We start from the raw sequence: 26,304 nt of genomic DNA, 5'->3' as shown, positions 1-26,304 counted from the left end.
CCGCGCGGGGCGGGGCGGGGCCGGGCGGCTCCGCGCCCACAAAGGGTCGCCATGGCGCCGGCCCTCCCGCCCGCCGATTGGCCGAACGTGGGGGCGGGGCCTCCGGTTCAAACCGCGGGCGGGGCCTAGCGCGCGAGTTCCCGCGCGGCCGCGTTGGCCGTTGGGCCCCGCGCCCTGGCCGCCCCGCCCCCGCCCACTCCCAGGTCTCCGCGCGCGGCCCCAGTGCGCCTGCGCAGGGCTAGCGGGGCGGGGCGTGGCGGGAGAGGATTGGGAAGGGAAGGGGGACCTCAGAGCGGTGAGCTGGAGGGGAGGGGACGGGATGGAAAGGAGGGGGAGGAAGGCAGAGGGACGCCTGGAAGAGGAGGGTGGGAGAGCGGTGGGCTGGAGGGGAGGGGACGGAGGGGGGCAAGGAAGGGGAGGGGGGAGGGATGTTAGGAAGAGGAGGGGGGTGGAAGTGAGAGCAGGGGGAGGGGAGGGGAGGGACCTTAGGAAGGGGAATCAGAACAGTGGGCTAGAGGGGAGAGGAGGAGGGGGCAGCAGCTCCCTGGGCAGCCGGGGGTCAGTACAGGGACTTCCCAGGCTTACATCCAAGGAATGAAACCATAAAAGTCCAGGGGAGGTTTCTTAGAAAATAATTTCTCCAGAGGTCTTAAGTAGAATATAGAGTCCTGACTCCGTTAATTCAAGCAACATTGCTTGAGTGCAGGCCAGGGCTGCAGTCCTAAGCAACTAGAAGCCTCTCTGCTCTGTTGTGTCATGTGCTGGGCCTCTGCACCCACCCAAGGAGTAAGTGGTGTTGGGAGAGGCCCAGGTGAGGTGGGCTCCCTGTGCAGACACCAAAGGGAAGGGACTGGGCTGGAGAGGAGGAGCCCTGGCATCCGGGGAAGGCGGCATGGCAGGGGCGGGGGATGGAGACCACTGGATGCTGGGCAGAAGAGGGGCAGGTCCTGAGCGGGGCTTGGAGAGCATGACTCTGCTAAGATCAGATGTGGGGGGTGGAGGGGGAGAAGTAGGAAGTCCACCTGGGTTCCTGCAGTGCTGGGGGTGGCACAGATGATGGGCTGTGACTCGCACAAATGTAAATGTTCGCCTGACAAACAGTGGGAAAAAGCTGGGGGAACTTTTGTTCCTAGCCATATGCCACACAGATTAAATTCCTTAACACACAGATACCCTGCAAATGAAAGCAAGATGAGCAAACCAATAGAAACTGGGCAAGGGATATTAACACAGTTCAAAGCAAAAGAGAGAAAATGCCCTTCCCTGGTGGAAGGGCCTTTGGCTGGGAAGAAGAGCCACGTGTGTTCCCGCTGTCAGACTGGCAGAAATAAAAAATATTCTCTGCAGTAAGTCTGTCTTCCAGAGCTGTCACTCTTTTTCACCCAGAATGTCCAGCATAAAATGAAATATTAACAGGCATACCGGGACACAAGACCAGAAAGGGGGGGAAAAAAACAAGGCAAAAAAACCCAAAAAACATACAGATAATAGGACAGACTCATGGGTGACCCTGACATTGGAGTTTTCAGACTTTTAAAAACAGCAATCATTTTATTCATGAGAATTAGTGACAAGGTGAATGGGAACGTGTTAAAACGACTCAAATGGAGGAAATAGCATCGAACTCTTCTCAACCAAAGGGCCAGCATAACCCCAATGGTAAAACCCAGAAAGGAGGCCAGAAGGAAGAATCGCAGGCTGACTGCTCTCACAGCCACACTTGAAACTTCCAAACAATGGTAGCAACTCCAAGTCCCACAATACACAGAAAAGAAGATAAAGCACGACCAAGTTAGGGTTGTTCCAGGAAACAGAAGGTTAACACTCCAAACCAAACCAAGTAATTCATGACATTAACAAAATGAAGAAATAGTTGGAAATCTCAACAGGTGGAGAAGTATCCCCTGGTAACATTCAACCCCCATTCATGATAAAATACTGAGCAAACTGAATATACAAGTGCAAGGTTAGGAACAGCCCACAGCACCCCCCTCACTTCTGACACCCACTGCAAGTTTGGGGCCACCAAGACCACCCTCGGTTCAATAATTCACTACAAAGACTCGTGACAACTCACACTTGCCGTCGTGGCTTGTTACTGTGAAAGTCCTGCAGGGACGAGGTCCAGGCGGCCCCCCTGCCACTGCCCCCCCGCACGGGGCTTCCACACCAAATGGCCCCTGCCAACAGTCACCCACAGGCAGGCAGGACATCCCAGGGGGTTGGGGATCCCCTCCCAGGGCCCAGGGGCAAAGACCAGACCTCCTTGGGGAAGGCTCTTTTTTTTTTTTTTTTTTTTGCTACACAACATAGGGACTCCCTTCACCTAAATAAAGTGTATTTACAAAAAACCTACAAGAAACCCTGTAGTGTGCAGTGCCATAGTGAAACCGTGCAAGCTGCCTCCAGTGATCAGGAATTAGGGGCAGATTTCTACCCAGCACCATGTGGGAGGGCCTGGGGGGCAAACAGGCAAGGAAAAGAAGTAGAAGTTACAAGGATTCAAAAGGAATTGGGATCATTATTCCCAGAAGATCAGTTTCTGAATGTAGAAAATCCAAAGAATCTTGTCCCAGCCGGCATGGTCACCCACAGATGGGTGACCTAGACCCGCCATGATTTGTTCTCTCTCTGTTCCGGAGTCTGGAAGGCCATGGGAAGGTTGTGATGTGCAGAGCAAGTGGGAGGATGAGAGAGCAGTCCCGCTCTGAAGCCAGCCGTCCCCGTGGAGCAGGGCCCACCCTAGGAGCTCTTGCAACCTCGATTACCTCCTAAAAGCCCTGCCTCCAAAGACAGTCCACCGGGGGCCAGGACTGCCACATAGGAACTGGAGGGGGACACCATTCCATCCATAGCAAATCTCCACATAAATGACTCAGATGAAGTATTAGGCATGACCATCAGATAATCCTATTTCTATATACAAGTAACAAGCCAGTATAGAATTTTAAAAAATGTTTTAATGACACCATTTGCAAAGCACCAAAAACATCAGCACCAGATGCACCTAGCTACAAATATGCACGGACTGTACCCGAAGGAGCACAAACCACCGTGGAGAGAAGTCAGGGACTGAGCTGGGGAATATGCCAGGTCCCCCACTGGAAGACCCCCCATTGTAAAGATAGCGGTTCTCTCAAACTTACCTGTAGATTCAGTGCGATCCCAATCAAAACCCTAGCTTGTTTCCTGGAAACTGACAAGTTGGTTCTAAAATCTGTGCAAATGGGACACTGGGGGGCTCAGTCGGTGAAGCATCTGCCTTCAGCTCAGGTCACGATCTCAGGGTCCTGGGATCAAGTCTGCTCAGTGGGGAGCCTGCTTCTCCTTCTACCCCTGCCCCTGCTCCTGCTCTCTTGCTCTCTGTCAAATAAATAAAATCTTTAAAAAAGGGGGCCCCTCCATTATAGCCCCAAAGTGAGAACAGCCCAAGTGCCCCAGCGGGAGAATGAGCTGGGCATATGCAAGCACGCACGCTGCTGGCTAAGAGCAGGCGTGCACATGGAGGAAGAAGACACCAGAGTGCACACCGGTTCCACGGTTACAAAGCTCCAAGCAGGTGGAGCTGTCCTGTGGAAGGGGAATGGTGGGGCAGGGGGAGGCCCGGAAAGATTTCTGGGACCCCAGGACTGTCCATACTGGATCTGAGTGCAGGGGGTTCACCTTTTTTTAATACGTTCCCATTGGGAGCATTCTCTGTTTTTGTGCTCCAAGAACTACGCTGATTGGGACATTGAAGGCAGGGTCCTCAGAAGCCCGGCCCCCAGGCCCCCAGTCTCGGGTAATGCACCGGCTGTGGTACCTCACGGTCTGTCGTAGACCCTTGGAATTACTGGACCACACGTGTGTATGACCCGGTCCAAGTGTCCAGCCTTTTCAGTAATAAAGAAAACCACACTGTGGCTCTGTGGCCTCACAGCAGAGCCCCTTCCTAGAGCCTTAGGGAGCATGTGCTCAGCCACCTCCAGGCAGGAGGAGGGGAGCCCCCACAGCCCCCACCTGCCCTGCCGCGCTCAGTGACACCTGGGCTCGCCTGGGACCACGCCCTGCAGGTCCACCTGTCTGCCCCAGTCTCGTGGGTAGAGGTGGAGTGGTGGGGTGGTGACAGGCCCAGGCATAGAGGAGACTCCGAGGCCATGGGCCAGGCGGCCTGTCCCAGAGATGCTCTAGGCCCGCCTGCTGGCGTGGACCCTTGCTGGACCCCAACCCTGAGGCCCCACCACCCTTCCTGGGATCTCCTGTCTGCTCTTAGAGGGGGTCCCACTGGGCAGGGCACACGTTTGCTGCCAAAGAAAATAGGTCAGAGGGTTTATGACCTCACCCATCTGGTGTCATCACTCAGTCCTTTGGATGTGGCCAGAGTTAGAATTACACTTTGACAAGTGGACTTTCTTTGAACATCGGGAACATTGTTGTGAACGTACCTGTGTGCCTTGTTTGGTGAACTTTTCCCATGAGACATCCTTAGGTATCCAGAATCCTGGAAGGTTCCTCATTGGACTCTGTGTTGTCTACAAAAAAACAGAATGACATTAAGAGATGCTTTCCTTTCTGTCGTTTGGTATTTGTATTAAGAGTGGCGGTCACTCACAGAGCTGCTGCCCCATGAGGGGTGAAAGCAATCTCACCTCACATCGGCTGGATCGGATCGGCTGCAGGAACACAAACCCTACCAGCTCCCTGGGGCTGGAAGAGAAGATGGGGCAGATCTGGCGGGCAGGGAGTCTGGCCTCTTCCTGGCACCCCCAGCTCACGTCTGGCCTCTGCCTGCACTGATCCCCTGCCTGGTCTCTGTCCAGGGACCATGTTGTCCTCTCCTGTACAGACCCCCCCCAGCTCCCCAGCTTCTGTGTTCCCGCCCAGGTGAACAGCCCAGACCCTCTCGGTGCCCCAAGAAACGGTCTGCCAGGGCCAGGCATCTGCCTTTGGTGCCACCAGCCCCAGCTGAGCAGGGGGACCCTCCCCTCTGTGTGGGTCCAGGCCTCAAGGGCAGGCAGAAGGGCATGGGCTGGAACCCCAAATCTGCCCATGGTTGTCCATCCCCCCAGCATAGCTTTGGGGTGCACACGGTCCCTGAACTCACAGACCACCAGACCTGGGTGCACGGCTGAGGGGGCGTCATCGGGGTCCCCTCTGGCCACCCCCCCAACACACATGGGGGCTTGCTTTCCCACGCACGACCTCCGAGGGTGAGCCCTGTAGGTAGGCGCCCTTGGAGGGCTGGGATGTGATTTTGTTGAAGGAGCCCTTGGTTTCCTTACACGGGTAGCCACTAGCTATTTCCACATGCACCGTCACCGACTGCATCAGCCACTGGGAGGGCCCCATCTACAGATTCCCTCGAGGCCTGGGGACCCACCTGCCTCTGCACCCCCTCAAGCCCCTCCTCTAGGGCCCCCTCGCTGGGTCCTCCTCTTCTCCCCCTCCAGATGTTGGGGTGCCCCAGGGCCTGGACCTCAAACCACTTCTGTCTACACCCACTCCCTGGGCTGCCTTGCCCAGCCCCTGATGAAGCACCGTCTACCCCACAGTACAGAGTTTACGATGCCCGACATCTGGTCCCCCAGTATGTTCACGTACCGCTGTGGCAGACGGGATTCCATCAGTGGCTCCCCAGGACTCCCTGCACCAACCCAGAACCTGTGACCGTGGCCGTGGCGAGATGCCTGTCCGTGGCTGCGTTGTTACGTGGCAGGGTGACCTGCATAGCCGGATTTCTGGGATGGCCTGACCGGGTCACATGAGCCCTTAAAAGAGGCTGACAGCAGAAGGGGAAGCCACAGAGGCCCAAGCAAGACAAGGATGGGGGCGCCTCCCACGCTGGTTTTGAGGAGGCAGGGGCCACATGAGAAGGCGTGTGGGCACTCCGCTCGGCAGAGAGCAGCCCCCCCCAGCAGGCCGGCAGCCGCAGGGGGTGGGGGCCTCCGTCTGACAACCAACAGTGGCAGGAATGGAGTCCAGCACCTGCTTGAGTGTGCGGCACCCCCGCTCCAGCCGAGAGGCTCCAGCCACCTGCCTGATCCGTGCCGCATGTCTGACCTACAGACGGCCGGCGGCGTCCCCCAGACCCACCCCTCCTGTCTCACTTCCCTCCGTGTCTCCCGGACGCTGGCAAACCAACAGGCCTGAAACGAAGCCTTCGCTGCACCCAGAGTGTCCTGTTTCCAGCACCGGTCCAGTCAGCCCCTCGCGGCTTTTGGCCAAAGACCTTAGGATCCTCCCAATACCCTCTTTTGCTCATATCCACCTCCAATCCTGTGCAGACCTCGTGGGCGTCATGGGCCAGCGACCCAGCCTTGGAACCTCAGTCATCCCCTGTGCATGCATGACGCGGGCCACTAGCTGGAGATCCTGGAGAGTGAGGGGCCGTGCTGGGTGTGAAGCCCGGGCGTGTGGCGGCTCGCCGCGGGGACAGGCGCCATCTGCTGTTTCCCCGGCATCTGGAACAGAGCTCCTCAGGGTCGAAGGATGGCTGGCGGAATGAAGATCCATTTTCAGCTGCGGGCACGGTGCTTGCCCGAAGGCCAGGAGCTGCAGTCAGTTCAGAAACTTACCCGAATTCAGGAAAGCCTGGCGTGGAGCTCTGGGTGGTCTGGCAGGGCCCCTGGCCCTGAGCCACCCCACCCCCACCCCCACCCCCGCCACCGTGGTGCCCAGCCCACGAGCCACGCCGATTAGGAAGAGCGACAGGCTGTAGCACCGGGAGTAATTATCCATGACAATGAAACAGCGCAGACCTGTGTGGAGGACAGTCCTCTGGGCCCCTGTGTTGTGTGTCTCCTGAGCAGAGGCCTTGCAGCTCTTTCCAGGGATGCAGTGAGCAGATCACCAGGCAGAACAGGAAGCAGCATCTTTCCCTCAAGGTGGAGGATGGATTTGCTGTCCAGGATCCTGATGACACCTCCGTCTGGGGCCAGGATGGGCAGGCTTGCCACCAGTGCCCTGGGAAGGTCGGTGTTCCCCAGACGCAGGCTCCTGCCCTGTGTGCACCGCACCCACGTGGGCCCGAGGGATGTGGCGTGAAACAGACCCGCTGCGCCGTGAGTGACGGGCTCCCGTGTCCCAGGGCTTTGGGCGGCATCCCTGACAGGGAGGCACCCCTGTCACTTGCAAGCAGGGTGAAATCTCAGACCCTTCCGCGCTTGACGCTCAGCTCCCTTTTCCGTCCTTCCCCTTCCCTCTGTGGGGACCAGCCTCTGGTAAATCCCGAGTGCATGGCAAAGGGCACTGTGTTCTCATGGGGGGAAGGGGGTGTGAGGAGAGGAAGACGCCAGGTTGGGCCGGCCTGGTGTTGGGCTGCAGCTGGAAGTCGCAGAGCACACTCAGTTTCACACACGCAGACGTAGAGAGGTACGGACGTGTGTGCGTGCGTGTTTGTGGAGGCCGGCCCCAGCGGGCATCCCCGGCGCCCAGCTCTTGCTCTCACCGCTCTTGGCAGCAAGGGGCCGGGTCTCCTTGGAGAAAAGGCTGAGCTGAGTGACCTCAGCATCCTGTACCAGCAGGTAAGGACGCATCAGAGGGACGCAGGAACTGACTGAAGGTTACAGACAGTATTCCCTCGAGCAAACCAGCAGTCCAGATGTAAGAGTGTACCCCCCCAAGACAGAAGGAAACACCAGCCTCGTCGAAGACTCTCACACTCTCTCCCCACAAACTACTTACTAACTAATGAGTATGAAATGCTCACAGCTCACCCCGCGGTGAGGGTGTCGCCAGGTGCCATCTCACCCCAGTGCCGGGACTCCACAGGAGTGGCAGCATGTGACGGGGAGGACGGGGCCTCCCCCCGAGGTGGTCCAGTAGACACGCAGAAGGCACAGGAGACTCTGCAGAGACCCCAGAGGATGTCACTGAGACAGTGCGTGTGTTAGATCAGTGGCGATTTCCCGATCTTTCAGGTTGCACCACAGTTATGCAGGAGAGAGTCCCGTGGCTCTGAAAATACTCTCTCGGGTGTTAAGGGCAACAGGCATCGTGTCTGCAACTTATTCTCAGATGGTGCAGGAATAAATTGTTATATGGAACAGAGAGTGAATATTAAGGCAAATGCCCTAAAATGCAGACAATCGGGGAATCTGTGGAAGGAGAGAGAGAAGCCAGTGTGTTTTTGCACTGAGTGTACCACTTTTCTGTAAATTGGGAATTATTCTGAAATAAAAAGTTGGATAAAAGCAAAACAATTCCACATAGTTTCCACAGGTGCCCACGTAGACAAGTGAATGTTTAGGAATAGTCTGGAGGGTTGTGGAAAGGTGTGTAACATGTGACCTCAAAGGAGAGCGGGATTGCAGGCAGTGGTGGGAGGAGCCTCAGCGGGGCCTGCGGTGTGCAAGGAGGCATCCCGGGCAGCTTGTGTGAGCCGACGTGGGGGTGACAGTAGGAAGAGGCAACAGCGGACACAGCGGGGGGTGCCGATGTGGGAGAGCCGAAGGAGGCAGGGCTGGGGGGACGGCGGCCTCGCCTTCCGAGTGGAGCAGGCCCGGGGAACAGGAGCTGGACCACAGGGGAGTGTCACTAGCCCAGACGAGGCCAAGCAGTGGAATGAGCAGCGGCAGGACACAGAGGCCTTCCCCTTCGTGCCGGCTTTCTGCTCCGACGGCTTTGCCCATAGTCTCAGAGCGGCTGCCGCAGCTCCAGACCTTGTACCTGGCCTCGCAGCAGGTCCAGGGAAAGGGAGAGCCTTCCCTCCAGGAGGCAGACTGAATCCCTGGCCCACCTCTCACTGGCCAGAACTGGATACGTGCCATTCCGATGGCACTGGGCTGAGACCAGAGGTTCTCAGTGTGTGGACTTGAATAAGGACCTCCTGGGCACCTGTTACAGATGCAAATTCTCTGACTCAGAAAGCGCAGGGCTAGTTCCCATCCCTGCTTTAACAGGAGGCCCCCTGGGTGATCTGGATGCAGGCTACGCACCCCGGGGCCACATCCAGGGGAAGAAGGGCAGACGGGGCGGGGCTGCTCCACTGCAGGCCAGTCAGGAGTGTTCATGGTCCCAGTTCTGCGCATTTCACAGAAATGGAATCCTACTGACTGTGGCCTCTCGGGTCTGCTCCTGTCACTCAGTGGTGTTCTCCGTCCGTCTGCCATGCCGCCTGTGTCCCACCGTGAGGTAGACCGCAGTTTGGCCTGTCTCCAGCCTCCGGCCTTAGTGAGTGCTGACGATCCATGTGGCTGCGTGCTTTCAGCCCCAGGCGGCACGGGGAGGGGTGCTGCTGGGGCAGGGCTGACCCCTGCGTGGCTCACTGAGGAACCACCAGGCTGTTTCCCTCTCCGTTCCCGCCAGCACCGTGGAGGGGCTCGGACACCAACACCGACACCTCTTACCCTCTGACTGGTTCTAGCGCACGAGGAGGCCCTGCCCTGAAGGAGGTGTGCAGGGGGAGCCTGAGATGCGGTGGCCGGCGGTGGGCGTTCGGAGGTGTGCTAGACGCATCCTGGGAGGGCTTCCTGCAGCCATGGCTCACTTGGCCGCCTCCACGCTGCCCTGCCCGGGAGCTCAGCCTCTGCCCTGTGGCCTCCACCCCCTCCAGGAGCCCAGTCCTGAGCTTCACCCCGCCCCTGCTGCATCTCACCAGCCGGGCAGAGGGCTGATGTCACTGCCAATAATGCCGTCACCAGGGCTCAAGGCCGCTCGCCATTCCTCTTCTTCTCAGACCCAGCTCTGGGCCCAGGGTGCTTTCGGGCTCAGCCGGCCGGCCGGGGAGGTGGCTGCGCTCCACCTGCCCTGTCCATAGGCCCCAGGAAGGTTCCTCCCCGAGATTGGGACTGGGGAGGGCCACACACCACCACCACCAGCCCCCGCCCCCCCCCCCCCCCCGCTGCGGCGGTGCTGCCCCCTGGTGTCCACGCACCACACCTCCAGGGGCCACCCCTGGGAACGCATGGCCCTTTGTCAGGAATTAACTTGGCATGTGTGCAGGACCCCAAGACCAACGTCTAACTGACTTTGAGCACACCCTCGTGTCAGGCCAGCTTAGGCCAGGGACATACACAACTCAGTGTACCCAGCAGCTCTGTGGGCAGGTACAGTGGCCAGCCCCGAAAACAGTGAGCTGTTCTCAGGAGACCTTCAGATGGTCTGGGGAGCCTAAGTGCTCCGTGCCATGTTGGGGTGCATCCCATGCCAGCGCTCCTCACTCCCTGGGCACCACTCAGGAGGACCTGCACATGGGCTGCCCCAAGGCCCTCCCCTGCAACATCCCTCCTGGGGTCAGGAGGCTTCGGGGGGGGACTTGTACCCCTTCTAGACCCACTGCAGACCACAGCAGTCCAGAACTCCCAGCTACCCCATTCTGAGTCCTCGTCCCCCCGCTGTTTGGCCTCTCCTGAAGGCTGCGCCCAGGTTGCCACCAGCTGTACCAGGAGAGTGGGGTGGGCTGAGGAGGGGTCCGGCCCTACACCTGACCAGGAGCGTCTGTCAGGGCAGGAAGCTGGAGGGCGTCTGGTCGAACGGTCCAGTAGGTTGGTTTACACGTGGGTGCTGAAATGTCGGGTGACCTGGCCGGGCTCCCCAGCTGGCATGGTGCTTGTCCATGCACACGGCCGGCTGTCCCCCAGGGTTCCTTGAGGAACAGGAAGGGGACTACCCAGGCACAGGCCCTGTCCAGGGAGCCGGGAAGGCAGCCGTGAGCCACATGAACGAGGGAGGAGCAAGGCCCAGAGTGAGTGTGTGCGTGTGAGGGCGCAGGTGGGTGGGCGAGGAAGGGTCTCACACACAGGTATCTGATCTGGTCACTAGCACTCTGCAACCCCACTGCTCACCAGAGAAGTTTCCATAAACAGCGTGAGTCAGATGAAAGGCGAAGGTCTGTGGTCAGTGAGTGAAGACAATAGCATGACTCATCAAGGAGGGGAGCACCACCAGGCAGGGGGCACTGACGCAGGCTGGGCCTGGGGTCAAGCTGGGCACTGGCGCCCAGGCCAGCCCTTGCCCACGCCCTCCCCAGCTGCCCCTGTCCAGCTGGCATTCGGACCTGGTGCCCTCTGCCTGCTGCCCCCCAGACCTTGCCCTGGGTGGCCCCGCACCCAGCATGCAGCTGGCCCATGGCATCAGGGTTCCCCTAGCAGCCGTCAGCTAAGGTAAGCGCGCCCTGCACACTGTGTACAGTGGATCGGTTGGTGTCTTAGTGCGGACACCCCAGCTGTTTGGGCCCTCAGCCCAGAGCTTCTCCTGGTCCCCAGGGGTCACTGTCCCTCCTCATACACATTTTCTCATTTCACGCGGCCCCAAGCCGTCACTGCAGACACCCTCCGAGACCGGCCGGCGAAGGAGACCCTCCAGGTCACCCCTTCTGACCTTGGAACCCCGCTCACTGTACCCTAGCCCCGCGCACCCGGCCCCAGCCACCTGATCCCGCCCACGCCGGCCCCGCCCACGCCAGGCCCCGCCCACACCGGAGGAGGCGTGCCCCGGCGGCTGGTGCGATTGGCTACCTGAGGAGGCCTCCAGCGGACCCCTTGCCCAGGGCTGGGGCCGCACGTGCCAGCGACCCCAGCCCACCTGTCGTCCTTCCCTCCTGTCCGAAAACACTGGTCCCAGGGCAGTACTGAGGCGCCGGGACCAGGTGGCTTGTGGCAGCTTCTCAGGCTGAAGCGTGGAAAGACCCAGGAAGAACCCCCAGGTGGGACACTTGTGCACCTGCCAGGGGCCCTCAGACAGCCTCGTCACCCTGGTGCCCGAGGGGCAGGCTCTGAGCTCCCCGAGGACGGAGGACAGAAAGCCTCGACAGAGCACGTCGGGCCAGACAGCTGAGAGGGCAGCAGCCCCTGCGCAGGTGTCCAGCTGGTCACTGGAGGCCGTGGGACAGAAAGGTGGGGACAGGCTCCCCAGGGAAGGGCCCGCGAAGAGGGAGGCAGAGACCGGAGGAGGGCCGGGGATGGCTGAGAGAAGAGCCGGGACTGGTCCTCCTCCAGAGCCCCCCGAAGGAACCAGCGCTGCCGACACCCTGATCTTGGACTTCCAGCCCCAGACAGAACTGGGAGAGAACAAGTTTCATGGCAAGCCCCCGGGCCTGTGTTAATTGGTTACAGCAGCCCCTGCAAACCAGCACAGGGCACCCCATGGAAGGCTCACGGGCCCCTCCCGCGGCACCCAGCTCTCTCCCTAGCGCAGAGCATTCTGGACAGTTCCCAGAAGCCACGGCACATCACTTCGAGAGCCCAGGGGCCAACACCCCTCCAAGAGAGCCCTGGAGGAAAGTGTGTGCCCGAAGAGGTAAAGGACATCATTTCATCGGAAAGGAACTTGGGACCGGCATGCATTTTTGCAACTTTATTTCCAGACTTATTTTCTAATTGTGTCTTTTCAATGTCTCTCACTGCAAGGAAGGACAGTGGACTGCCTGCTGCCTTCCAGACACGAGAACGTAACTTGGCACCATGGCCCGGCACAGCTCCTGTGAAGGGCAGGCGCCTGGGGGTGCCCGGGCCCCTCCGCGGGGCATGCAGCCTGCTGGGCTCCTATTTCAGAGTGCCTGAGCAGAGATAGTGGGTCAGCCCCCCACACTGACCCGGGAGGTGGGTGTTATTGACCCTGTTACAGGCGGGAAACCAAGGCTGCGCCGTGACCTGGGTGCGACGATGCTGGCTGGTGCAGAGCCAGGCCCCGACTCCAGGCTTCATGGTGGCGTGCTCTACCCGAACTCCATCCGCACCTTGCTGTGGGGATGGAGGCCTGGGCGTCACCTGCTCACTCCTGACCCCCCTGTTCCGAGCCCTCAGCAGCTTCCCCCCTGACAGTGAAGCCAGGAAGCCTCGATGCACAGGAATTCCAACTATTCTCCGAGGCTCTTTGGTGGCCGTGTCACCCTTCCTGGGGTGTCCGCCAGCATTCCCGGCTTGGGCACCCTCCAGAATATATGCCGGCCGCCCTGCTGGAAGCTCCACTGTAGGGTCCACAGCAGCCTGTGGCCTCAGACCCGCTCAGCACGGAGCAGCCCAGGGCCCTCAGGGCTGGGCTGCTACCCCCACCGCTCAGGCCTCAGCTGTCCCGCCGTGACCAGGCACTGTGTGAAGCTCCCAGTTTGCACGGGCACGTTGAGGCACGACACAAAGGTCCCGGGTTGTACGATCGCGGTCATCCAAGCAATGCTTTGTAGAGAAGCGCGGAAGATACAGTCATCACGGTGGATACTGACCGGGCACCTACTCCGTGCGTGGCCTGGGCCAGCTGCTGGCAGCACTAGGCGGGCACGAGGCCTCTGCCGAGGCCCTGCTGTTCGCTAATAGCCGGGTGAACCAACCAACTCGAGTGCAGAGGAGGAGACCATCCTGCCTGCCATGTGCTGCCAGGGCACCCCACAGCCTGGAGCATCGCCCTTCCCCTGGGCATGCTGCCACCTTCTGTGCGGGCCCCAGTGGGACCGCCCAGGGGTGCTGGGACCCTGAGGGGCAGGGGATTACGGAGGGCATGGCTCCAGGAATGAGAGATCGGCGGCGTGCTTTCCAGAGGGGGCTGCACAGCCAGCGCCATGAACCCTGGCTAGCAAGCTCTCAGTGGATGGGGAAGCCACAGCCCTGGCCCCTGGGCTCCCATGATGGCCATCCTGCCCTGCAGGACACTGGGCTCAGCGCGACTATTCATTCAGCCTCTCCAGAGTGTCCAGTGAGCCCCGCAGGGCCGGCTCTGACTCTGATGGGTGGACAGTCCTGGGGAATGTGGAGTCGTTTGTGAGCGACGTGGGCAGTGGCACCTCCTCTGAGTCCTTCGAACACGTGAGCTTGGTGACTTCTGCTTTTGCAGAGTACTTTTTCCATTCCTTGTGGATTCTGGACACCTCTTGCCGTGAATGGTCCGTGGCCAGCACATAGATGATGGGGTCGGCCACGCTGTTCACCGTGGACAGGCACAGGAACACCGCAGAGAGCTTGCACAGGCTGGCTTCAAAGGCATGCATGACGCCCGGGTCTCCCTTGTAGTAGGAATAGGCCACGGCTTTAGTGAGGAGCACCAGGTGGTAGGGGGCAAAGCAGACCAGGAAGAGGGTCACAACCGCTATGGCCGAGTGCTTCACCTTGGCCTTCTGGGCGTCGCTCAGGCCCGTGCTCAGCTTGATGCTCCTGAAGATGCGCTGGTTGGTGAACGCGATGATGAGCAGGGGGATGGCGAACCCCATGGTGAAGCGCAAGTAGCAGTACCCAGCGATCTTGGCGTCCATCGATGCCTCGAAGCATGTCTTCTCCTCGTCCATTTTAAACACCGGGCAGTGAGCGAGCCCGACGACAATAAAGACGGACGCGGAGATGAGGGCGGCGGTCCGCTGGTGGCGGCGGCCGCGGCTCTCCAGGGCGTACACCACCGCCGTGAAGCGGTCGCAGGAAATGCAGCACAAGAAGAGAATGCTCACGTACAGATTGCAGAAAAAGATATAGCCCGTCACCCTGCAGGCCCAGATGCCCAGAGTCCAGTAGTGCTGGTTCTGGATGTAAATGACCCAGAGGGGCAGGGTGCTGATGTAGAGCAGCTCGCAGAGCGCCAGGCAGAACAGGTAGACGGCCAGCACGTTGCCCTGGAGCACCTGCAGCAGCGTGAGCCAGGCCGTCAGGCAGTTGGCTGGCAGCCCCAGCACGAACACCGTGCTGTACACCACCACCAGGAACACTCTGCTGTCCTCGAAGGACCCGTTGCAGTTCGAGGTGACCACACCAGGGAGCACGGTCACTGGCCCAGGGCTGGTTACTGCACTGGCGTTTCCTGTGGGACAGAGACAAAGCATGAGGACAGGCCTCCCTGGGAACCACCTGGGAGAGACTTCATGGCGCTAAGAAAGGGTAAGATTCAGGCTAACTCCAGACTAGACACACCAGGTGCTTACACATCTCCAAGTGGGTTCCTTAAAATGACTCTCCGACCTCTGGTCTCCAACCCGACGGCGTTACGGACAGAATACACGGGCTGGTGCAGTACCCAGCCCTTGGGGCGGGAGGTAAGGCCGCAGAGGGAATTAAGCTTGCTAAGTGGCTGACAGAGCAACAGGGAGACTATCACGGATGACCCAGGGGCCCGATGTAAGCAGCAGCCACTGGTGACTTGGCCGAGGGAGGAAGGGGCCGCGGGCCCTGGGAAGCAGGCGAGGGAACGGATCCTCCCCTAGCGCCTCCGGAAGGAATGCAGCTCGCGCCACCCCATCTTGGCCCATCTCCCACGGCTCACCCCCAGGACGATGACGATAGTAAGTCTGCACTTTTAAGCCTCTAAGTTTGTGGGAATTTGAAGCAGCAACCACAGGAAAGAGGTCAAATTTCTGATAACGCTTTTAGCAGAAAGGCTTTTATTGCTTGAGTCAAAAATAGCTCTCTTTTGATTACTATCCATTTGGTGTGTTTTTTCCAGCCTTCTACCTCCGAACCATCTGCATCCCCATGTTTTAGATGTGACACTTAGGAGAAGCTTGTGGCTGGATTTGAAAACTGGACGCTCTGAGCTCTGTTACTGCGTGCGGTCCGTTAATATTGATACGGTTTTGTTTCCCCCTCATTTTGTGCTCTTCTGTCTGCCCTTTCTGTTCCCCTTCCGCCTTCTGTGACAGGTTGAATTGCGTTCCCCACCCCCAGAAAAATACTTGGTGAAGACCTGCCCCCAGCAGCTCAGAGCATGGCTGGAGGTGGTCAGGTTACAGGGAGGTCATTTGGGAGGGCCCTAACCCCCGGGGACATTCGAGCACAGGGACACATGCAGGGCAGACTCTGTGTGTGGGACACGGAGAAGGCGGCCATCCACAAGCCCAGGAGGGCGGCTGGAACACGTTCTTTCTTCCGCACCAGCAAACACACACCCCTTCTGGATTTGTTCAGTTCTTGAATGCTGTTTCCCCCCCACCCCAGTGGTTTGGAAATTACCATTAGGTCTATTTGTAGTCTTGCAGAGACTACCGTGGAAATGGAATGTGCAGGTTTGTAGCACCTGGAGCTCGTCAGAGCCTGCAGCCTCCTGAACGTGCAGGAGCCTCGGGCGTCGTCCATCCAGTGCCCCGACGGGCCTGTGTGCCACTCTGGCCTGGTGTGGCGGCTCGTGTGTTTGTATCCTCACACGTGGGCATGGTTGTCCGCCATGTGCAGGACGAGCCACGTGGCAGCCGGGCTCCCGCCAGCTGCCCTCCCTTAGTCTCTGGCCTCAGGACCTCCTCCGGCCGCGGAGAACAGGAGCCTGTGGGACGCCCTCTTCACGCGGTTCCAGCAGGTGGTCTCCTGGGGGTCCTGGCCTCTCAAGCCGTGAGGAGCTGTCACCCGTTGGTCTGACTTTGGACCCTCTGCATCCGAGAGCGTATAAATGCCACCGTTGTGCACAGACCCTGTGTCCGGCCCCTCGGGGCTCTGCTCTGTTTGTCTGCCACACGAGGCTCCTGGTCCTGCCCGTCGGAGCCCGTGGCCTCCGCCCTGTCCTCGACCCGCAGTGCCAGCCGGTGTCCCACGACGTCTCTCCGTCTGTGTCGGTCCAGGTTGTGCCTTTTTAGAAGTCAGTGATACACTTTCATCACCCGAGCTCGGGGGGCCAGAGGGCAGGGGTCCTGGGATTCACTCCAGAGCTGGTTTCCCGGCAGCTCTCACGCTGGGGCTGTCCTTTGGGGTCGTGTAGGCAGGTGTCCCCTTGCAGACCCCACGCCCACCCCACATGACAGCCCGGGGCTTCCCTGCCGCCCCCATCAGTTGGGAAGAGAACAGCAGTGAACCAGCACGGGAATGGAAAACAGGCTCTGGGGCATCACGTCAGTGAGCGTCCCCGTGCTGATTCTCCCTGAGTCACTGTGCGGTGCCATGTGGAGTCCAAGGCCCAGAGACGTTCAGGGCTCTGGAGTTCCGGGGACCCGAGGGGCCCCGTCAGTGCACAGCCTCGGGCACCCAGCCAGCCCAGTGCCCACGGGGAAGACAAGCTTTCACGGACCTCTGCCAACGGGTGACCCGGGCTTCAAGGGACTTCCTAGTGGGAACATGTTGAGGCTGGCTGATGGGCCACGGCGTGCCAAATGGGTGCCCCGGGGGAGTGCTCCCTGCCGTGTCCCATCCATGCCTGGACACAGGGACTCCTCCAGGCCCCACTCCAGTGCCCATTTGTCAGGGAGGACTCTGGAGGAGGGTGTGACCCGACGCCCGCCTGCCCATCACCACCCCGTCCAACAGCAAGGAGGCCCGACCCCATGCTCGCGCTGCCAGAGCCCGAGGTCGGTCCTCACCTGCCCTCCCTCCCGGGTGCTCCTGAGGGGCAGGGGACATGTGGGTGGATGAGTCATGAAGACAGAGTGCTGTGCTGCGAGGGGCGACCCCAGCGCTAAGGGTCAGGGACACGGCTGTGCCTCACGCATTGTCTGGGGACCTGCCGTGGGGAAGGAAGCTGCCACGTGCCAGGCACCGCCCGCTCCTGCCCAGCCTGCTCTCCTGGGCACCCTCTGAGCCCCCGACCTGCACCCAGAGCCTCCACGGAGCCTCTCCTCCCTCCCACCCTCCCCTGGGACCCATCATGGGGATGAGCGTCTGTGGCCTCCGAGGTGATGCGTGCTTCCCAGAGCCTGTGCCCCTGGGCTCTGCCTTTCCGTTCCTCCGGAGATGCCGCGCCATCCTAGCCCTGGACCCCACCTCTACTCCCCCGAGGTAAACATGCTCCCGAGGTCAGCAGGGAGCGTGGACAGCTGCCAGCCCAACGCCAATGCAGGCCGATGGCTCCTCTGGCCACGGCGTCCCCCCGCCCCCTGGTCTGGCCGGGCCTCGGTGAAAGCACGGAAGGGAGCTGTGGCTTCTCGTGCCCCTGAGTCACGACGCCGCGGCCTCCCCACATGGACGTCCACTGGGTTAGGAAAGCAGCACATTCCAAAGGCTAACCTCGCCGCGGGTGTCCGGCCAGGGCACCTCGCTGGGTCTCGGCAGCCTGGCCGGGCAGGGCCACTGTTGCAGAGTGCGGGCCGCCGGCGGCACCTGGCTTATTTTCCTGCTGGGGCTTCATGGTCAGGCCTCCAACAACGCGTCCCCGAGCGACAGGGTCCATCAGCCTCACGGCCGGACCCTGACGCCCGGTCATTCCACTCACGCATCTCCCCCAGTGCTCTGATTCTGGTAGAATGCACGTAATAGAAAAGTTACCGTCTTTGCATTTTTATGTGGGCAGCTCAGAGCTGTTGGCGACATTCCCGTTGCCATGCAGCCACCACCGCTGCCCCTCCACAGGACGCTTGTCATCTTGTGAGACCCATCCCCCATCCCCATGACGCCGGAGCTCCACTCGGCTGCCCGGGCGCCTGCCCCCCGCATTCCGGAGGTCCCCACGGGGGTGTTCTTGTGCCTGGCTTCTCTCCCTTGGACCATGTCCTCAAGGGCCACCCACATCCCAGCCGGCAGCACACGAGTCACAGTCCCGTGTGCTGGAGCCATCCGAACCTGTGTCCTTTGGCAGAAGGACGCCCGGCTCGTCCCCACGTCCATCTGCAGAGGGACGCCCGGCTCATCCCCAGGTCCGTCTGCAGCTTGTCCCCACGTCTGTCTGCAGTAGGGGCACCTGGCTTGTCCCTAGGTCCGTCTGGGGAGGGACACCCGGCTCGTCCCCACGTCCATCTGCAGAGGGACGCTCGGCTCATCTCCAGGTCCGTCTGTGGCTTGTCCCCACGTCTGTCTGCAGAGGGACACCCGGCTCGTTCCCACATCTGTCCGTGAGTCCTGCTGCCCGGGACATGAGGTGGAGCTTCACCTCAACACCCTGCTTTCACTTCTTTTGGGTAAATACCCAGAAGTGGAATTGCCGTGTCATAGGGAAGTTCTATATTCAGCTTTTTGAGGAACCGCCCAGGGGCTTTGCCCACAGCCGCACCGCCTTTTGCTCCCACCAACCGTGCTCGGGGTTCCAGTTCCTCCACAGCCTCGCCGACACTTGGCGACTGGATTTTTAAGAGTCGTCACTGTGATGGGGCAGGGTGGCCGTGTGGCTGACCCCCCCGGACCCCCCCTTCTGAAGGCCTTGGACAGGTGCTGCCATCCCCACGCGGAGGCAAGGGGCTGGCGCTCAGGGACGTGAGTGCAGCCAGGCCCAGTTATAGGTTCTTCCCCAAGACCGGGGTGGCAGCGGCGGGTGGAGGGGGCACAGGGGGTATGGGCCGCCGCGGATCTCAGGCAGGAGGGGAGGGCACCCTGTATTTGCTGGGGCTGCCCTGCAGGTCCACACGGGGGACCCTGACCTCCGGGGAAGAGAGCTCCTGGTTGGGGTGATGAAGCCCCGGGAGACGGGGTGAGAGGCTCCTGTGGGGCGTCTGAGACAGCTCTGGGGCTCTGCACTGCCCCAGAAATGGGAAGGGTGGGGGGCCCTGGTGCCCCCCCAGTCCTGTTCCTGCTCTTTCCTAGCACTTCAAAACAATAAAGAAACAGATGCCCCCTGATGTCTTGACGGAGAGTCTCCACCTTCACTGTTTATGACTTAGTTTTTATTTCGGTAAATCTATTTTTGCATGCTAGGTTTTGAACTAAGTATCCCCGTTTGAGGCAAAGCGCATTGTACAGAAATTCTTACAGGCTCCCTCCTAAATGTTTAAAGTCAAAGGAGACGGACGTGAAGGGAGGGCGCTCTCACCTGGCATATATGAGGGTTCCGATATCATGGTGGCTCTAAAAGAGTGCCTAGTACTCGTCATACATTCTGTCGATCCTATTGAGAAGTTTGCTCTGAGAATTTAAAATGACCTGGAGAAAGAGGAAAGTGAAATGACTTTGGGGAAATCAGATTAAATCACAAATGAAGCCATTCAACAGATGCTTAGTGAGCATTTACTTTGTGCCAAATCTTGTATTTATCCTATGGGATACAACAGCAGCTCCTTAATATATAAAGGAATATCTACAAATCAATTAAAATAAGTTTCAAAGCCAATAAGCAGATAATTCACAAAAGAAATTAAAACAGCTCCTAAAAATTCAAAAAGAAATGTTCAACTCCATTTGTAATCAAAGACACGTGAACATAAACACCAAAATGATAGTCTTTTTTTGCCTATGAGGTTGGCAAAAATAAAGAACTTTGATTCTCAGTGTTGGCAGAAGTGTGAGGAAGTGGGTGCCCTTTCCTGCTGTTGATAGGAGCATCAACGGGCACAAATGTGGTGGAGCACCGTTTTGCAACATGTATCCCAAATCCTCAACGTGCTTAACTTTCGATCATGTAAAATCCTTTCTAGGAATTTTTCCTGTTGAAATAATGAGCCAAGATGTGAAGTGCATGCGACCTGGAAGCACGTGACAGCACATCACCCCATGTGGGCAGGACCAGGACACCCAGACAGCGCCCACGATGCCTGCAGAGCGCGGAGTGTGGGCCGTTCTGAAGGCACAGCGGGTCCTGGCAGGTAAGGGGCACCGTCCAGGGTGCCTGCTTCCTCGCCTAAGCAGAGGCGCCTCGGAAACAGCCTCTGTTCTCATCAGCCAGAGTGTCCGGCGGGAGGCGAGTGCTCTAAACCCATCCTCTGACCGTGCGGACGGCACAGCAGAGCCCTGGGGGCCCGCTGGCTCCCGCCCCGGTGAGGCAGGTCGGAGGCTGGGCCCAGAGGGGCTCCTGCGCTGGCTCCCACCCCAGGCCGCATACTCAGGGGGAGACACCCATGGGGAGCCAACGGCTGCACCCTAAGAGTAGATTAGCCACCCAGCCGCCCTTGTCGCTGTTTCTCCGTTGACTAGGATGGCCGGGATATGTGCCTGAAGCTACAGAAACCTTGTTGACTTAGCAAGGACTTTCAAGGCCTACCTGGAAAATCCAGACAAAGGGGACTCTAGAAACAGTAGAAGGTTATTAACCTTCTGAGGCTGACGTTCCCAGATAGGCCGGGAGGCGCGGGCCTGGAGGGTCACTGGGCCTTGCCTGTCCCACCCCAGGTCTCAGATCTGCCCCCCGCCCCCACAACCTACGCTGGGAAGCGGGGCCACCCCTGGGCGTTCTCTGCCTGAGGTCTGTGGCCTGGCGCCGGAGGATCGCGTGCAGGACTCTGCCCCGTAAAGAGAAGGGCCAAGCTGCTCCCAGCGGTCACACAGCAGAGCCTGCGCAGGGCACACCGCAGAACAGAGACCCAGCCGGCTGGGGGGTACTGAGTGGGGTCCCCAAGGGAGGAGTGGCTGGGAGGCCACCTGTGAGGCATTCAGGTGCGTCTGAGCCCCAGGAGCATGGTTGGGATGGACACGCCAACCTCGCCCCGGGCCGGATTTCCTTCCTCAGAACGGTGAGCTGCCTGAGGCAGGGCCTCGGGGAGGTCTGCAGCGTTCTGGAAGCCGGGGTGCTGAGCGCCCCCACCCCGGGGCCTGCACTGCTCACTCTTCCCTGAAGCACACAGGAGCAGAGAGGGAGTGGTATCTCTGGAAGCCGCTTCTGCAAATGCCAGAGGAAGTGGTGGCCCAACTGAAAATGTGCGCTCTCCTCCCAAGTGAGGCCAGCTGGCAGAAGGGCCCTCTCCCAGGGCTGCCCCTGAGGCCCCAGGGGCCTGCACTCTGAGGGCACAGGTCAGGGCTGAGTGGGGCTCCCGGGGGGCCTGGGGGGCCCTGCTCACGTGGTCCATGTAATGCCAGGTGCTGATGTCCAGGTCTGGGGCCAGCCCGGCTGGACAGAAGGGACAGGGGCGGGGAAGGACCGCCAGGGAAGAGCCCGAGGGCCAGCACCAGGCCCAGGCTGGAACAGCTGGCTGCTGGGGTGGCCCGAGAGAGCAGGTCCTAGCCCTCCAGGGCGTTCTGACATCGAGCACCGCGGTCTCGCTGCTGCTCGCTGGCGCTCTAGACGCCCACCTCTCGTTCCTCAGAGCCTGTCCTGTTCCCTGCCTGACGATACACAGCTTCCAACCTCAGCCCACGGGCCTCCCAGGGTCTTCCTGTCTCCCCTACTTTTCCCTACTGCCCCTACTTTCTCCTGCTTTTCTGTGCCCCCCCCCTTCCAGGTGAGCAGGCCCCAGAGCGGGCCAGGCCTCACCCCCGCCAACCTCAGTGGGCTCTTGCATCACCCTTGCGGCTAGGACGTGGGGCAGCCGGGCCCAGATGTGGAGCCCGGGTGCTGACCACAGTGCCCAGCGCGGCCAGGGTCTTCGCTGGGCCGGGGTCTGGTGCGTCCTCCCGCGGGGCCGGAGGGTGTGTGGGAAGACGAGGGCTGAGGGGGTGGCTCTCTGTGCTCCTCCACACACAGCAGTGGGCCGTCCTGGGGACCCACAGAGGCAGGTCTCTGCGGCGGGGCCGGGGGAGTGACAGACCCCGTGGCGTGGGCCGACTCAGTGGCTGGCTGCTCCCAGCCCCAGGGCGCAAGGGAGGGGCCAGCCGGCCCCATCTGCAACGCCAGCCTGGGCCTGAACCTCAGGGGTCTCTGCGCTTGGTCTGTGCTCCGGGGAAAAGCCACGGTAGCCACAGAGCTACGGGGTGGGTGGGCGGGTCAGCCTGAAGCTTCTGTCCCCCTGCCGCTGGTCCCCTGACAGCCCTGGGCACGCCACCCCGGGGGCCCGCGGAGCCCCGCGTCCTCCTGGCCAGACCCGGCCTCTCTGCCTCCAGCTGCACCAGGTCCCCTTCCGGCCCTTCTGGTCTCGCGGCTCACAGCGTGCCTCCCACAGCGAGCCCGCGAGCCCATGGCCCACTCACAGTGCTTCTGAACCGGCCACTCTCCCCGCATTCGCCAGCACTGTGCCCGCCGTTCTGCGTCCTGGGTTTGCCATGCGTCCCTCAAGTCTTTCAAAATACATCCTCTAACTCGTATTACATAACTTTTCAAGCAGAACCAAAGCACAGCCACAGGGTGCACACGATTTTCACCCTGCCCTGGCTCCCTTGGCGTTTGTGCGTGGTTTCCCCATCCTGACACGTTGTTGAAACCCCCGGGGCCGGGATCGGCTGTACCATGGCTGGACATTCCAGGATCTTCCAAGTTCCCCACATCCTCACACCCAATGCTTGACTCCATTTCTTTTTCTTTTTTCTTTTTTTTTAAGATTTTATTTATTTGACAGAGACAGAGCACGAGCAGGGGGAGCGGCAGATGGAGCAGGAGAGGCAGACTCTCCGCTGAGCAGGGAGCCCGACATGGGGCTCGAGCCCAGGACCCTGAGATCATGACCTGAGCCGAAGGCAGGCGCTTCACTGATGAGCCCCCAGGCGCCCCCTTGACTCCATGTCTGTGTTCGTGTTTGGGGTAAACTCTGGGGACGGAGTTCCTGAGCTATTCGCCCCCACGCGTATCTCCCACGTGGGCTTCCCATGATTTTTTCTTTCCATTTTGATAGATTTTTTTTTAAGAAATCTCTAGGCCCAGCACGGGGCTTGAACTCAGGACCCTGAGATGGAGAGCCATGTGCTCTAACCCACTGAGTCAGCCAGGCGCCCCCAGCAGATTTTTAAATGCATGGTTTAAAATCTCATTTGCGTTTCTTTGATTGGTCATGAGGCTGACATCCCCCCACCGTGTCCACCCTTTCTTGTCCGGCCCCCCTCTGCCCCAGGGGGCTCTGCGTCCACCCTCTGCCTGACAGGTCCCCTCCAACATCGTCTTGTCACCCTCCTGAGCAGACATGCCTGAAAGAACAGTGCAGCCCGACTCCCCACCCTCGGTGGCCTGCCCACCCTTCTCAACAGACACAGCCCATGCCCGGCACCAGACAGCATCCTGAGAGGCCTGCCAGCCACCCAGCCCCAGGCCCATGCCCTGTGACCAGGACCGTCCCCCAGCAGAGATCACGTCACCCCCGTCCCTCCTCTTGTGCCCCTCAGCCCAATCAGTCCCTGGAGGCAAGGGAGCCAGGCCCTTTATATCTCACCCACCAAGCACCCCGAGATCCAGCCACCAGAAGGTTCCACCTCTCCACCCTGGAGAGTTTCCAGGGACGAACCTGCTCCTGAGCTCCGACTCTCTGGCCCCGGGGACTGGCAGCCGTGGTGAGAGCTTCACAGAAGGAAACCTCAGGGTAGGCAGAGACTTTTGGGTATGGACAGAAGCTGCTGCCCCTGCCACACCCACACCCACACCTTTACCACATCTGTGCACACTGACGCCCCTGGGCTCGCTCTTGGTGAAGGACCCCAGGCTGAGACCCCTGACCAAGCCCCCACCTTTACGCCAACAAATCACCTTTGCTTTCAGACCCCACCTGTCACGCACACTGCCACCCCACCACCCCACTGCCCCCCAGCACGTGGGGCCTATGACTTACTTAGGGAGGCAAACTTCACACTCACGCTCTGTAGGCCCAGCTGAGAGCTTTCAGGAAGTAGCCAGGTCCAAGTGTTTCCTTTAGAGCTCCCCTTACTGGGGCGCCTGGTGGCTGTCAAGCGGCTGCGTTCGGCTCAGGTCGTGACCCCAGGGTCCTGGGATCAAGCCCCGCATTGGGCTCCCTGCTCCGCGGGAAGCCTGCTTCTCCCTCTCCCATTCCCCCTGCTCACGTGGTCCATGTAATGCCAGGTGCTGTTCCCTCTCTAGCTGTCTCTCTCTCTCTCTCTTTCAAATAAATAAATAAAATCTTAAAAAAAAGAACTCCCCTTACCGTAAACCGCAGGCCCCAGGTTGGCCAGCCCGGCCGAGGTGTCATTTGGCTGCTGCCTTGGAACTTTCCTGGGGCAGATGCAAGAAGCCAGCCCGGACTCACTTCTCATGGCTATGCCAACACTCAGAGACAGGTTACACCATCTTCCCAGCTGGGGCCGGACCGACGGGACCAGCCCAATGAGCTGTGTGCCCAGCCTCCCCAGACAGGATAGGGCCGGGCACGGGGAGGCCCTCGGAGAGGAACTCAGCTCCTGCCCTAGGGCCCCCATTCGTCCTCCCCCAGGCAAGCCCAGCCACGTCACATGGTACCCTCCCTCCCCACTTCCCGTTCAGGGGTGGGGTCCCACCAGCGGGAAGGGGCCAACACAGTCTGTCCTTGGCTCTGCCTCTGAACCCCTAGAGCTGATAGCAGCCGGGCCCTGGGGACTCTGCAGATGAGTTTCTCTGGGAGGGGCCGCCTGGGTTCCCCGGGACACGGCATCCCTCGCCAAGGCACTGCCCAGCCCTGGCAGGCACGGCCGCTTGTCCCTCTCCCCGGCTTACAGGACCCCAGGCGAAAACATCTTGGATCCAAACACCCACCCCACTCTCCTTAGAAAATGCCCTGGGCTGTAGGCGGCCCCCTGTCTTACCAGCCACCCTCTGCCCAATGAGCTGCTTCTGGGTTTGGGGGTGAGACGAAACCACATCTCCCACCACCAAGGCCTGACTCGGTCCTGGCTCTTTTAGCCCACGGGGGCAGGGCTAGGCCCACCAACACTCGGGGTGATCTGTGCCCAACCCTGCAGCAGGGACAGTAAATGGTGGTGGACCCAGGCAGCTGCACCCTGGGCACGTTCAGGGCTGGGAAACCCCCCAGGAAGGTGCACCCCCACTCTGCTCTTTCCCCAAGACACATTCAGGTCACAGCCAGCCCCAGGGCTGTGTGCAGGGTCTTGTGGCTCTGGGCTGGTGTCCTGCTCAGCCCCACCCTGAACAGTGATTTCTCACGGGTGTGGGCGGCTGCCGAGTACCTAGAAAGCTGGGCATGGAGTATGTGTAGGTCTGAGCGTAGTGCTTACCTCAGCCTTCCAGAAACACCCGCCCGGGGTCTGGCCACTGCCCTCCCTGGGGCTCAGGCCCAGGACACCTTTTCCCAGATGGGCAGCAGCAGGCAGAGCTAAGGCTCTGGGTGGGCTTAAGACCCACCCTCCCTTGGCAGCAGCCGCCAGAGGTCCAGGGATCCATGGGAGGTAGGGCCTCCGCAGACGCAGAGCCCACATCAGGCCAGCTGGGCCAGGGGTCTCCAGGGACGCTGGGTGTCCATACTCGTGGCCCAGGCCCCCCTCTGGGACCTGCTCCCCTCTGGAGCCCTGCTCAGGAGTCTATGTTTTCTGTTGATGGATCCAGGTGTGAAGCATGGCTCCAGCCCAGACCCTTATCATCTCCGCGCCATGGTTGGTCGGTCAAGGATGGCTGCTGATTCAAGTTAGGTCAGCTGAATTCTCCCCCGGAGGCCCACCTCCACCCCCCGGGTTTTGCATCGTCTCTTCCAGTGCACGAATTCCTGAGCTGCGAAGGAGGGAGGAAGGCTCCTGGGGAGAACCAGAGATGAGCTCACCCGGCCAAGGGGTCTGGGCCCTGTGCCCAAGGGCTGGCTGCTTCCAGGCAGCGGGGAGGGGGGCCCACAGCCTCCTCACAATAGCCCTGGGGGTCACTTACCTCCTGACTTCTGCTGGGCACTTGCCCACAAAACCTGGAAGGGCTCTTCATTTATCCTGACTACAACACCACGCTCTTCCTCTCTCAAGGAGTGAAAATTATTCACCATTTCAAATAGGTCCTATGGATTTGAATTTCAGA

General features: G+C 60.2%; 1 protein-coding gene across 1 annotated transcript; it reads right to left on the bottom strand.

The window, feature by feature from the left end:
• Positions 1-12,273: 12,273 nt before the first annotated feature.
• GPR132 (G protein-coupled receptor 132) lies at positions 12,274-24,661 on the bottom strand. Its single transcript, XM_027568750.2, has 3 exons — positions 24,461-24,661; positions 19,546-19,655; positions 12,274-14,694 (listed from the first exon to the last, which is right to left on the bottom strand). Exons 2-3 carry the CDS (start codon positions 19,604-19,606, stop codon positions 13,577-13,579), a joined length of 1,179 nt encoding a protein of 392 aa, XP_027424551.1. The 5' UTR covers positions 19,607-19,655; positions 24,461-24,661; the 3' UTR covers positions 12,274-13,576.
• Between the last annotated feature and the right edge of the window lie 1,643 nt (positions 24,662-26,304).

The sequence above is a fragment of the Zalophus californianus genome, chromosome 6, assembly GCF_009762305.2.
Source record: "Zalophus californianus isolate mZalCal1 chromosome 6, mZalCal1.pri.v2, whole genome shotgun sequence".
Classification (NCBI taxonomy): domain Eukaryota; kingdom Metazoa; phylum Chordata; class Mammalia; order Carnivora; family Otariidae; genus Zalophus; species Zalophus californianus.
This window is presented reverse-complemented; position numbering and strand designations above follow the sequence as displayed.

Bases quoted from the DNA above. Each gene is read 5' to 3' on its own strand.
- GPR132 (XM_027568750.2), bottom strand. From the start codon at position 19,606: ATGACGAGTACTAGGCACTCTTTTAGAGCCACCATGATATCGGAACCC. The intron at 14,695-19,545 runs GTGAGAGCGCCC...TCTGTCCCACAG, and splicing joins GGAACCCTCATATATGCCAG to GAAACGCCAGTGCAGTAACC.